The following is a 14,686-nucleotide window of genomic DNA, read 5'->3' as shown; positions in this document are numbered from 1 at the left end:
ATAATGTTCAAAATAAAACACCATATCGGTGTATACCAGATCGCTATAGTAGGCTATTTCTTTCTATTCAGTAACATTTAAATGTTTTGGTTAAAGCTACAGAGTAGGCCTATAGCATTTTCACATAAATGTGTTAATGTTTTAACATTAAACATTACAGTATTAAAGATTTTTCCATTTCCTCATTTTCTCTCAATTACCGCCTACCCCTAACTATAGTACATGTAGCCTATATCCCATTTGAGAAACACTGAAATAGACCAACCAAGGACATACCTGGAACTTTGCCCAAATTTGGAGTCATACCGTACATCATAAATACGTCATAAATTACTGGTATCATGGACTGGCATGCTGTAGTCAGAACATGCATCAGTGAAAAGCCACACCTTACTACATAAATGGCAGAGGTGTCGTTGGATGTCGACTCACTGATTTCCAGGCTATTGGAGGTGCGCGGATGTCGCTCGGGGGCACCAGTCCAAATGACGGAGGCCGAGGTCAGGGGCCTCTGCATCACGTCCCGGCAGATCTTCCTCAGCCAACCGATCCTCCTCGAGCTGAACGCTCCACTCAAGATCTGCGGTGATATCCATGGCCAATACCCAGACCTGCTGACACTGTTCGAGTGCGGTGGATTCCCTCCAGAGGCCAGCTACCTGTTCCTAGGGGACTATGTTGACAGAGGCCAACAGTCCCTGGAGACCATCTGTCTGCTGCTGGCCTACAAGATCAAATACCCAGAGAGATTCTTCCTGCTCAGAGGCAACCACGAGAGTGCCTCCATCAATCGCATCTACGGCTTCTATGACGAATGTAAACGCAGATTCAACGTCAGGCTCTGGAAGACTTTTAACGACTGCTTTAATTGCCTGCCGGTCGCCGCTATAGTGGATGACAAGATATTTTGCTGTCACGGAGGTCTGTCACCCGACCTACAGTCCATGGATCAGATCAGAGACATTGTGAGACCCATAGATGTTCCTGACTCGGGCCTGCTGTGCGACCTGTTGTGGTCTGACCCAGACAAGGACGTGCAAGGCTGGGGAGAGAACGACCGTGGTGTCTCCTATACCTTTGGGGCCGATGTGGTCACCAAGTTCCTCAGAATCCATGAGATGGACCTAATCTGTAGAGCCCACCAGGTGGTAGAAGATGGTTATGAGTTCTTTGCCAAGCGGCAGCTGGTGACCTTGTTCTCAGCCCCCAACTACTGTGGAGAGTTTGACAACGCCGGCGGCATGATGAGCGTGGATGAGAACCTGCTGTGCTCTTTTCAGGTCCAGAAGGGGAAGAAAGTAAAGTACCAGTATGGAGGCATGAACTCGGGCCGGCCCGCCACCCCTCCCCGCACAGCCCAGCTCACAAGGAGACGGTGAAAAAGAAGCGAGTGGTTGCCCTTTGTAGTCCCTTGATGACATTTGATCCCCTCCTCAAAAGTACTCTTCTGTTTCTTTCCATTTCTACTGCAGGAGTCGTCTAGCCGAGAGTCTGTATTTGTGTGCAGACTCCAGAGCCTATCTTCGTCTGGAAACCCCTGGAAACACTGCCAACAAGCCAAAGACGTATTAAACTACACAATTTTTTTATCAAGTGGCCCTGAAAAGGCTAGCCGTGTGTGTGTGTGTGTGTGTGTGTGTGTGTGTGTGTGTGTGTGTGTGTGTGTCTTATTCTTATGTACCTACAGGTACATAAACGTGTAACAGTACAGAAACCTTGAATCTTGAAACCTAGAGCCACATGTGGACGACAGCAGCCTCGATCCATAACAACTCAAGCCTTCGCAGCGACAGCCTCGGCCCTCGACTGAAGGAGCAGACCTGGGTGCAATGAGGTGATCCTGTTTATGTAACCTATAATGGAACCTTCCAGCCGACAAACAAAGCGGGCCAATTTCAGAGATATGTTTAAATATATCACAAGAGAATTTCGATTGTGAGAGAAGCAAGCTTGTGAGATCGCTCAACAAGTAGATTTTTTATTCTGCCTTCATTCATGTTTCATTTATTGTTCTATTGTTTTATTTGGTTTTATTTGATTTAAACCCAAGCTGGGAATGAACCCTATAGTCTCCCACTCCGCGAACCAAACAGAACCTACCCAGGTTTGATTGGTAGAGAAGTTTCGGCCTGTCCACTACACAAAGTGTCAGGATGATTCGACTGCCGTACCTTTCATTATAACAGCTCTGCCTGAACCTTTGCCCAAACATGGTCATATGTCATAGCTAGGTCATCATAGGTGACGGAACTTAAACTGGCCACATGAAGCCACGCTGTTATTGGACCCGATCTTGTTTTCACAAATCTATTATAATATATTTTTAAACATTTAATTTAGAAATATAATGTTATAATGGACGTGAATGGGGTCATAGAAAACTGACTTCATAGATGACAACATCACAGGCAGCTAGCTAGACACATGAAGTCCGAGATCCACATGGGAGCAACATGATTTTCTCATCTCCCTCTTTGAACTGTTATATGCAGAGGATTAGCAGCAGGTGCATCTGTCACAATCCTGACATTTCTATTGATTAATCGTTACATACAAATAACTGTGATGAATGATTTATTTTATTTCCCTCTTTTTTTGAGGGGCGCTCCTATTTCCAGCTTTTGGTGTGTGTGTGTGTGTGTGTGTGCATAAACCTTGTCCTACACAAACATTAAATTCCCATTAACAATGAATGGAGAATTTTACTTTATAGTGTCTGAGCAAATAGACATAGTGTCTATTTTACGTCATGATGATGTACAGAGTGCCCCTCACTTCACACAGGTGTGATTTTTAGATTTGTTAAAGGTAGGGTACATGATTTGCTTTGATTGAAATAAGTGTTAAATAGTAATATATTCTGATATAGTACTCAATGCTATAGAGTTGTTCAGTTACAATGGTTCTCCAACTCTTTACACAAATTGCAAGTGCGAGGGTGGGGTGAGGGAAACCCCTTTTTTCTTTTAACAAAAAATAAAATAAAAACTTGATCACAAATTGCATTTTCAGGTCAGGATACCAATTGCATCCAATCAGGATAGAGAACTCAGACAGGATACAGATTAAATATGAAATTGGAAGTGCATTACTGAATAAAATGGGTATTTTCTGTTTAAAGAGTTGGAGAGACAGGGGGACTCCTGTTACTGAACAAACGCTCTATAGCAATTAGGAATACAAAACATCACACGTGTGTGAAGTGAGGGGTGCCCAGATTTTTGGGGGTATGTTGATGTTCTCATGTCAGTGAAAAAATGAAAGTGATGAAGTCTTACATTGTCATTTACTGTCCTAAACAAACATTAAAGTCCATAGACCATAATAAATCTGAGATCCATATGGGAGCCATTATGTTTTCATCCAATCTTTCCTTTCTTCCTTTCTGAGACATGGTCAATCAATTAGAACACTTTAGAACAAGACACAAGAAGCCATCAACAATACATCTAAGTAAAGTACACTGTTAGATATGTATGATAATAGATATGTTTAAATGTGTTCCACATTAGTCCTAAATGTCTAAAATGTTTGTCAGAAGTGTATCTGTCTGTGAGTGACGTCACTGACATGGAATGCCAGCACAAGGGAAAAGTAGACTAGGAAATACATTTAATAAAATAAATGTAAAATGTCACAATAGTAACCTGGGTTGCTTATCCCATTTAGACCCGAGGCCAATTCTAAAAATGCAGTCTAAATCCCATCATGGGTTAAGCTCGAATGATATGAATGTACAACAGTCATAACATGGAAAGTGTTCACTGACCTATGCTCCATGATTGCTGTATAGCTATTGACTAGTTTACATATAGGTCAGAGCTGACACTGTTCTGTGAATCAGGCTGCGTTGATTTACAGTATACGTCATTGTATGATGATCCTCAACACCGGACATAGCAGATCTCCAAGCTCACAAAGCACACTGTAAGCTTGTAGATCTGCTCCAGCGTGCAGAACCTGCACGATGGAGTAGCCATTAGGCTTTATGTACTGTTTGAGTGGTTTTCACTGTGTATGCTCGTCTCTCTCTCTCTCTCTCTCTCTCTCTCTCTCTCTCTCTCTCTCTCTCTCTCTCTCTCTCTCTCTCTCTCTCTCTCTCTCTCTCTCTCTCTCTCTCTCTGAAATGAGTAAGTAGCCTACCATATCTCACTCATATAGTTGAGTAAATAGTAAATCTTAGTTTATTATAGACGGGAGGAGAGCCTGCTTGGTTCGCATGGAATGTGGTGAGTAACAACATCTCAGTTTGGCCATCGTGAACACACATGTACACAAAAGGTAGGGTCTGTTTGTTTATTGTGTATGTTTGCTTGTTTGTTCGAAGAAGACTTTGCATTTTAGAGTGAGTAGAAGTGTGTGCTGTTCAAGGTTCAGTTATCACCTTGTACTATCTTAACCACTTTTAGCCTAAACTATTTGTAACAAAGTGGGGTCTGGGGACCCCCAAGGGTCCTTGAGTGGGGTCCAGGGGTCCATGACTTGCTCAAAATAGGTAAGACTATAAAAGTGGTTAATTTCACTATCATTTTTCACAAGCTAGAAGATAGTCCAATGACAGTGTACATTATATTATCTCTCTCCCCATCTTGCAGTGGACCTAGAATTCTGTACTTAATCAAATGTACAGTAACAACTATAATATCTTCTCTTGTGATGTTCCCTGGAACCTAATCTTATCAGATGAGCGGTCCCCAGCTTAATCTGTATCAATTTGAGGGTCTTGACATGAAAATGTTTGAGAACCAGTGACCACTGATATGACAAATAGCTAAAATAACAAATCTGCAAGCTGATCCACATCCCAATCCATTGTGAGCTTGTAGATATTAAACTTGAAATTTGAAAACATTTGTTAATCTTTGACTTTGTTATTTACTTATTTAAACTTTTAATGACTTCCAAAATAGGGATGTCAGGTTGAAAGTACTGGTAGTTAATTTATCACCAGAGGTAGAAGGACTTCCATTTAACCAGGTTAGTAAATTAATCTTCATCAGAAGGCATTGACAAGGTCATTTAAGTGAGTCTGAGTTACTTTTTTGATGATACAGGGGTAAGCGCTATTAGGCTATGCATTTGACCAGAGGACATTTTCCTCCTAAATGTGACATGCTATATATATAACGCATTGTGACAAATTAATATTCATTATATCTTATTATACATTTCACTTCATACAGGGTTCAAATCAATACCCACTGCAGTTCTGACAAACCATCTCTCATGTTGTAAATACTGTATGGATTAATGGATTTTGCCTCGAGGAAAATGGAAGTGCAAAGATGAAATGGCCTACACAGTGTATCAGCATTAGGGGGCAGTAATATCACAGAAGAACAGGTTTTATAGCAGTAGAACTCTAGCTGGTTCTAGAACTGGAGCCGTTCTATATTCTTGGAACCGTGGTGCTGTTACGGAACGGGGGCCATTTCTTGGTCTGAGTTCCGAACCAACTTTTAGGGTTCTGAACCAAATCATATTCAGTGGAAAAAAGAAGTGATGGGCCAAAGGAAGAGTCAGACTTTGCATCACATCACATCTCTCTCTCTCTCTGGTCCCTATTTAAAGAGAACCTACAGCAGATGAGTGTACATACTCTACCCGTAAAAAAGATTGATACATCAATTTTTCCCTCCACATTATTTCCTTCACAGAACAAGAATGATGAGCCAATCAGAGTACAGAGGTATGTGCAATGTGAGGAGGGTAGTTGTGGGGTTGAAAAAAGCTTTTGTTATTTATGTTTTACATTTTATGTCTTGCCCTTATAAAGACAGTGAACACAGGAAAATGTTCACAGTAAAACCCTCAGTGTTCATTAACTGCAGTTAATCCAGTGTTTATGGATCCTGTGAAACAGAAAGCTTCTGCACAATGAGTACATTTACTTTTGGTACTTTTATGCACATTGAGATGCCAATACTTTTAACTTTTGTAGTGTTTCTACATTGCAGAATTGATACTTTTACTTTACATAAGTAAAGAAATGTAGTACTCTCCCCCACTGGTATTGTATAGACTCATGTAGTTAATTAGTAACATCCCTGTGTCTTGTATAGACTCATTAGTAACATCCCTGTGTCTTGTATAGACTCATGTAGTTAGTAACATCCCTGTGTCTTGTATAGACTCTCCATGTGTATGTCTAGTACAGCCTGAGGGAGGCTTTCATCACAGCAACATTTTAACCTCTCACTTCTTGTCCCATGACCTCTGACTTTGCCTCCTGACCTTCTCAACACCCGCTCATAAATAAAGGTGAGTTGCAGGTACAATGAGCCTGTGCTTTTTTGTGATTGTGTGTGTGTGTGTGTGTGTGTGTGTGTGTGTGTGTGTGTGTGTGTGTGTGTGTGTGTGTGTGTGTGTGTGTGTGTGTGTGTGTGTGTGTGCAACTGTGCATGCGTGCACATGGTTTGAGTGAGTGGAGTATCTGATCATAAAACTGTTGTGCTGCGCTGCCTCTGGCAACTGATTTCCCCCCACGGGGTCTGTCTGTCTGTCTGGTTGCTATCATCAGTGATGTCCAGAGCCGAGTGTCATAGCAGAGAGGAGGACTACATGTTCCTCCACAGCATTCTGATGGAAAATAAACTCCACATGCTCTTCAAGGTGCATTTGCATTGTCGTTCAATGTGTCTGTGTGTCATGACTCATGATAGCTGTCATTTTGATGGCGGCAGGAGTGAACGCCAGTTCACCAGCCAAAATGCACTAATTCCACACTAAAACACACCCGTCGTAACTACCGTCGTCAATGTAGGGAAGAAAGGTTATTATTATTATGGATATAACCAGATTGCTGCTCGCAATATGTGCCTGTGTGTGTGTGTGTGTGTGTGTGTGTGTGTGTGTGTGTGTGTGTGTGTGTGTGTGTGTGTGTGTGTGTGTGTGTGTGTGTGTGTGTGTGTGTGTGTGTGTGCACAGGTGGGGGTTCTCAGCTTTTGTCAGATGTATGAAGGGGGGCTCCAAAGTAAAAAGGTCGGGAACCCCTGATTTAGGCCAGGCAAATGTGTGCGCATGTGTCTCAGTTGTATGCTCCTTTCCTTGTCTCTGACTCAATAATGCATGTGTCTCAGTTGTATGCTCCTTTCCTTGTCTCTGACTCAATAATGTTTCCTCAAAAACCCAACTGAAGCGAGGAGATGAGATGACATCATGAAAACAAAGAGCTTTTCACTGATTGCTTTTAAGGGTAGGTCTGGTCTGGCCACGGAATTCTAATTCTCCATGATCCAGAGAAAGTTTTGCCATATTGTGTATGTGTAGAGACACACTAGCACACTTCAGCCAGCTCCTTGAGAATCCCAGTGCTCACTCGATAGACTTTTGGATCAGCAAAGAGCATCTGGGTAACTTCACATAAAGGCTAAAAGGAGACAGACATTTGAGCACACCGATCTTCTTTTTGAAATGTTTAACTATTAGACCAATGTTTGAACGACAGTCCCCCACCCCACCCTACCCACACAGAGTGCCAGTAGTAGCGGGAGCTTTGACTGTGATACCTTACTGTCTTGACAGATCCACGAGCGACTGAAGCGTTTTGAGAAGCGGAGCCCCATTCCCATCCAAGAGCATGCGGCTAGTCTGGGTTCTGATGTAAGTAAAAGTGCCGGTCGCCAAACTTCTTTTGCAGGCAGACACACTATGGAGGAGGAGAGAACGTGTTTTGACAGGAGAGAGAAGGTGGATGATATTTCACTGTGAGGATTATTTCCTGTGGTATGGAGAAGACTAGACTGATTTATATCCTGCTGCACGCCAGTGATGCACACGGAAATAGCCAGTCTGCAAGCTCGCAACATGTCGCAGCGCGATGCATTGTGAGCTTGTAAATCAGCTCTTTTCTATGCACAACACCGGTACGGAGGCATAAATCAAACCACTCTCTAGTCACACAGAAACATCTGTGGAATATCAACTCTGCTCGATCTGCATTGGTGGTTGATATATATATATCTCTCCCCCAAAAAGAGCATCTTGAATATTATTGGTGGCAACCCTTGTTTCTTTTTAGCAAAAGTGATCCGTTTTAAAAATAGATATCATTTTACAACTCTCTTCCATAAGGTGAGGTCACCAAGGACAGTGTTGAGCATTAAGCTGCTAAAATCATTTAGTGCCGAGGCTAATGTTTCAGGTTGAGGGAATGCAATTTATTTCAGATCTAAGATGAAGTGACACTGAATACTCCCACTCCAGTTATCATCCAGAACGACTCCTACTTCATCCCTATTCCTTTCAGCAGTGAAGTTTATTTCATATACCAGCCCTCATACCTGCTGCCAGTAATTCCTTTGTATGAATTACATTTCTTTGCTCTGCATTGGATCAAACTAGAACATTTTATACTTCAAATAAAATATGTCTTTGGTATGTCTATGTATTTAAAGTGCCCAACATAATATGCAGTATATCAAATATATTTGTATTTCTACTGTAGGTTCCAAAATATATGATTAAAAACTAAAAAACAATTTTGGGGCAACTTTTAGTATAATATTCGGTACGTTACGTAAGATGAATCACTCTACTTCTTTTGCTCTGAGTCACATCTGTATTCCTTGTTTGTAATCTTGAACCAGAGGATGATGGTGCAACACCTTTCTCACCCTGCCTTTCCCTTACTATGACGATGATCACCCCTTTTCTTCCCATCTCTTACACACATCGGGATCCTGCTCTCCATATTTCCACATCCTCAATATCCCTCTCTATTACCGCCCGAGCGCCAACCATCGCCACACTTTACTTTCTGTGACTTTGAACTTCTCTATGTTGCACACGATCCCCGCATGTTACGTTCCCCGCCTGTGTCTATCATTCCTCGCCCTCCATCTCGTTCCTCTCACTCCCCGCGCTTCAGATTCAGGTCGACAGACACCCTCCGCCTGGCTTAAATCATCATGCCTGGCTGCAGGGGCCAAACCATGGATCTGTTTCCCCTCAGAGAGGCTTCTGTTTGCTCACAGTGGAAACTAATGACCTTCATACATTGTGTTTCTGGAGCGTGCCTTGACATCTTGAAGCAGTAGAAGTCATTACAGTAATACGCTTGACAGGACGGCAACTTGCTCAGTCACACTCCATGCCTTGCCAGTTGTCGTACTATATAGCCGGTGCAGTCAAGGCTGGATGGGTAGCCTTTCAGATAGAGGCGTCATGTCAGAAAAAAAAGACCAGAAGGTGGCACATGAAAAAAGTCTCAAAAAGTGTCAGATAGTGATGCGTTGTGAACGCCAATGTTGAGTACACCAAGGTTTTAAGTTAGAAATGTTTAGTATGGGTCCCCAGCATGTAGAAACTGCCGGATGCTAACTTGCATATATTGGGCAATATAATATAATTGGCATAATATGTGACCATACCAATTACAACCTATAGAAGGCAAGATATTCAAAATGTCATCATGCTTTATGTAGCATGTGATGTGTCAAACTAGGGGGGTTTCATGATGCTGAATCCATTCCAGGCATTAGTTTTGCAAAAAAAACACTCATTGGGCTAAAAACGGCCAATGCCGTCATCACAAATTGATGATGTCAGCACATTTGGTGTTGTGGGCATGGAAATATATATATCAACAAAAAATGGCATTTTGTCTATAATTTCAGTTTCAATAGAGAGTATGAGCATGCATAAAGTGAATGGCAGATCGAGTGGCAAAGTGAATTTAATGTTGTTTTAAGTCATTTAATTCAATCAAATAGGACTTTTCTGTTTGGATATATGAGCTGTCATGGCCAGAAAGTAGTTTTGTCACTCAATAGGCATTCCCGCATAACTTCCGGGTATGATGATGATGTCACACGCATACCCTCTATATAAGTTGGTTTTAGTAGTTTTGTAACACATGTGAGTTAGTTATTGATTTGGTTTAATATTTTAGTTTTTATTTAGTTCAATTATGTTTTTTCAATTTTAGTTTTCCTTATTCCGTAAGTTTTAGTTAAAGGGACACTTCACCCTTTTTGCAAAAAAATATATGTTAATGACGTTTAGAAGCTTTAGATCACTTTCCTGGGGGTATTTATGTGTGTAATATGTGGTTTTAGATATTTTAGATTGTAGCAGTGAGCCTGTTGATGTCTCTGATGTCATGGACACTGGTCTCACTACCTTCCTGGACTACAATTCCCATAATTATTTGGTGCACTGCTCCTCCTTGTGGATAGGGTGGAGAGCTGTCTTACTGAGACAACATGTAGTCCAGGAAGGAAGTGAGCCCAGTGTCCATTACATCAGAGACAACAAACAGGCTCACTGCTACAATCTAAAATATCTAAAACCACATATTACATACATAAAGACCCCCAGGAAAGTGTTCTATTGCTTCTGAACGTCATTAACATTTTTTTAGCAAAAAGGGTGAAGTGTCCCTTTAACTATAATACCTTTGGTCTGTCTGTATTAGCCTGGTTAATAAACCAGACTAATATCGCACGGACCGCGGGATATTGCCATTTCTCTGGTGTAGGAAATGGGCGTACAATTGAGCCTCTCCAGACCGTAATCGGCCGGCAGGCAATTATTTTTTGCCAACGGCTGATTCGGTCTGGTTTATTAACCAGGCTATGTCTGTATCTCTCTGTCTCCCTCTGTTAGCAGGGAGGTGGAAGCTACACTCATGTGCTCATGTAATCACATACAGTACAGTATGTCTGTAATTCTATGTCGCATGTAGTATGAATAATGAAAGTATGCCTCTGTCTGTCTGTCTGTCTGTCTCTCTCTCTCTCTCACCACACATCATGTACAGTATATAAAATACAACACCAGTACATTTGAACATAATGTATTTCATATTAAACAAATGAACGGCCACATTATGACTGCAATCTGTAAATGATAACCACCTCTTTCTCTAAAGCCAGTATTTGCACAAGAAAAGTTTAAGTAGTAGCCTAATCTGTGTGTGTGCCGTGCATGCCTGTGTGTATGTGTGTGCATGTGGATGCATGTGCATGTTTGTACAGTCAGTGTGCATACATTTGTCTGTTACTCACTCTCTCTCTCTCTCTCTCTCTCTCTCACACACACACACACACACACACACACACACACACACACACACACACACATTTCTCTCTTTGTCTCTAGTTGGTGTCAGATCTGGGTTTTATGGAGAGGAGAGCTGAGGTCACAGAACTGGTGGAGCTGCTATCTAAACCTCACTTTAAGGTCAGGGCTATTCCCTTTCACGAGTCTAGGAGCACATGAACTCCAAACTAAGTAGTATGCACGCAGGCACGCACGCGCACACACACACACACACACACACACACACACACACGGCTAATCCAATAATCTAATTTCTCTCAGGGGACGCAAATCAATTGACTTGCTCTTCTCTGTCACTCACACACACACACACACACACACACACACACACACACACACACACACACACACACACACACACACACACACACACACACACACACACACACACACACACACACACACTTTGTTTGTTTTCACAGCTATATAGTAGTAATTGCTATTGTATGCCTTTTTCTAATATGAAAAATGAAGGCGGTCGTAATTTGTATAATTTCCTTTCCATTGGTATTTGGTACCACACTGAATAATAACTTACTGTTCACTCATATTCCTTCACAGCGGTTTATACAAGTGCTCCAGTAGGCTATACATTTCTCTCTGCTGACAAGCAACCTTCAGCACAGCTACATTCTGGAGTAGATCTGGTGATTGGGCGTGTCAGAGTACGCACGCCACGCCGCGCACGCACACACGCACACACACACATCACAATGTTTCACTATTTTTTGGAAATAGCAGATAAAATGCGCTGTGAGCTTGTAGAACAGCTTACTGTATATAGCTTAAGTACAAAATATGGCATAAGTGGTAAGACGAAATGTCTTCTGCTTAATGGTTTGTGATTGAGGCCCAATGTCCCCAAGGTCGATTAGTTTTTGACGGTTTCACAATCTACTACTGTATGTGGTCTCTCTGTACATGGTACACATGGTACACATAATAATACATTATACAAACATACATATCCATAATACAAACAGTCCATCCATACATACATACATACAGTGTCTGAGATGCTCTAAACGAAGTTGAAGCCAACGGTGACCCGACAGTGGTGGAAGTGGAAGAATTACTCGGATTTCTTACTTTTTCAAAAGTAGCAATTGCATTCTGATGAAGAAATGAAAGCCTATTCAAAATGTATTGTATTTGAGGCATCTATAAACTTAAAGTAAAAGTACTAAAACCAAACCTTTTCAATCTAATACAATAGAGTTGAATTGGTTATATTTTGTAATTAACTAGTAACTAAAGTTTTCCAATAATTGCAGTGGCGTAAAACTGGAGTAAAAGAACGTCCAAAGTGTACTTAAGTACTTAAGAGTAAATGTACTTAGTTTCTTTCCACCACCTGCCAACAGGTTTGTTGAAACAGCCTTAATGAGCTGTGTTCTTGGCCTGGGGTCAGGGGCTCACACATAGGCTACACACACTGGATATAATATCCTGTAAATTAATGTTTGTTTCTGTGAAAGTGACCAGAGACACGTTGTCTCATGTGTTTTGGCAGCGGCAGCTGAGCAGCTCACAGCCACTGATGGACACGTGCATAACGAGTATAGTAGACTAACTGACAGATGGATTGGCTGATTGTTAAAATGGAGCCGATGAGCAGATGTTTCCTCACCCCTCATGCTTCCCAAACGAGAGTACATTCCTGCTGAGGATTGCACTGCCGTCATAATGGCTTATTAAGTGCACTCTATCCAGAATATTTCAATATACTGCAATAACTGCATTACTCCACTATGTTTTTCTTCTCTTTTTTGCTTTTCACACAGCCAAAACCAACTAACATGATCTGAAATGGGTTGTCCCTGGCCTTGTTAGCACTCTATAGATTAGCTCATAGACACATTAAAATGACGCTGGGCCTATATGTAGTTTGGGTCAGCACTCCGCACCTAAGAATGAAACACAGATTTCCTTTATGGCATGGCTCCTTTTAGTAAAGCTGTCTAGGAAAGGGTCTGTCTGTTTGCGTGTCTGTCTGTGTGTCCGGGGCTAGTCTCTCTCTCAAACTATGGACCATGCACACCACGGCCATCTTACCATATAAGTTAATGGCAAGGTGCTAACAAGGTGCAACTTCCCATTACAGCCCATTCAAACAGAAAAGTCTGATCTGATTGTATTACACAACGTCAAACTCACCAACATTGCAACTGTACGAAAAGCTTGAATTATCCTCAAAGTGTTTGTTTCATAAAAATCCACTGCAGACATGTTATGAGCTACTTTCTGTCCTTGCAGGTATTTCCCTTTACTGTGAATATGTTTTACTTTTCAGAGCTCAAAGTTTATACAGGAAAACTATGGAGGGCAGCTTGGGCTGAAGGTTTACCCACATTATGGATACAGTATGAGTCATAGTCTAGTCTAGTTTACAAGCTCACATGTTGCACTGTGACACACTGTGAGCTTGTAGATCTTGAAAAAGCTCTGAGGAAGGCCGTTGGACAGAAACGTCCGTGTCTCTTGTATCGCTGCTGCGGTTCAGGGAATTAAAGTGAGCGCTGGTGATCATGTGAAACCATGAGAAAGAGCTTGTGGATATGCGATTATTGTTGCGAGACATGATGCTGTACAATAGGATAGAGACTGAACCGGAGCGACACCAAACTCCTCAACGTTGGAGAGCCTCACTGGGGGCTTGTGCTGTACCAAGAAAGTACTTACAAATCAGGATGTACCTGTAGACACCATCTTGTTTTCTGTCTCCCATACAGAGTCTGCTGTGGGTCCATGACGCTGTAGCACAGAAAGACTTTGAGCCTGTGCTGCCCTCGTTACCTGATTGGGTCCTGGAGGAAGATGATGAAGACTCAGTAAAGATTGTCAGTTTGGTCAAAACCCAGGAACCTCTGGTCAGCTTTGCTACATACATTTATTTTACAAAATACAAGTTCAATCAGCTTTACTACACACATTTTACAAAATACAGAATATTTGTGCAGCTTTGGGCTATGCATTTCACTTCTATTTGCTGAGCAGTCAACAGCAAATTACAATTACAAGTGGAACCATCGTGTTAAGAGCATTTTAAACTCTGATAAATCACTCAACGCTTTTAAAACCTTGGTTTGAAACATGACGCACAAAAAGTATAGTTTTGGCCTGACTGTAAACAGGATTCCACCCAGCTAAATGTTGTTTTCCCTCTCAATCCAGGAATAGGTTTAAAACATGCTCAAGGAAACCAAGTGTGACATTCCCAGCCCTATGCCAGCCTGTTTCTAATTTGGTCACCCTGAAGGCCTGTACATAGCATCGCAGCGGCATGCAAAACAAGCAAGCCCATATGGATGATGTAGAAAAATGCAGGTATTAAAGTTAAGACAACCATGTAAGAGGGCGACTGGCCTTGAAACCGTGCAATTTGTCCAGCAACAACATCTGACGCACCGAGACAGTTGAAAGCAAGAAAAAGTAGTCAGAGAGAGTCCAAACAGAATGCGTCTATGTGCGGCCACTGAATTTATGTCATGTTGTCAAATGCGAGACCACTAAAGCTGCATGCATGCAAAGGTGTAGCCAGGACCAAAGCCCCTGGCTGGAGGGGAAAACATAAGGAAAGAGGTTTGCGCAACGGCCTGGATCACCTTTGTCTCTGGGGCTG

The 14,686-nt window shown here is 41.9% G+C and overlaps 2 protein-coding genes across 2 annotated transcripts in view; both read left to right on the top strand.

Moving 5' to 3' along the window:
• Positions 1-401: 401 nt before the first annotated feature.
• On the top strand, positions 402-1,379 carry LOC308326158 (serine/threonine-protein phosphatase PP1-beta catalytic subunit-like; the record flags this gene model as incomplete). Its single annotated transcript, XM_080778965.1, has 1 exon — positions 402-1,379. One exon carries the CDS (start codon positions 402-404, stop codon positions 1,377-1,379), a length of 978 nt encoding a protein of 325 aa, XP_080635091.1.
• A 4,285-nt stretch (positions 1,380-5,664) lies between these two features.
• Positions 5,665-14,686, top strand: part of LOC308326157 (MAGUK p55 subfamily member 7-like) — a gene marked incomplete at both ends in the record, with an annotated part of 31,342 nt that continues 22,320 nt past the window's right edge. Inside the window, 5 exons of the mRNA XM_080778964.1 lie at positions 5,665-5,689; positions 6,422-6,612; positions 7,525-7,602; positions 11,131-11,184; positions 13,797-13,934. Coding sequence (XP_080635090.1) covers positions 5,665-5,689; positions 6,422-6,612; positions 7,525-7,602; positions 11,131-11,184; positions 13,797-13,934 — 486 coding nt within the window. The remainder of the gene's footprint in view (positions 5,690-6,421; positions 6,613-7,524; positions 7,603-11,130; positions 11,185-13,796; positions 13,935-14,686) is intronic.

This window comes from Protomyctophum bolini (assembly GCF_963924005.1).
Source record: "Protomyctophum bolini genome assembly, chromosome: 12".
NCBI lineage: Eukaryota > Metazoa > Chordata > Actinopteri > Myctophiformes > Myctophidae > Protomyctophum > Protomyctophum bolini.
This window is presented reverse-complemented; position numbering and strand designations above follow the sequence as displayed.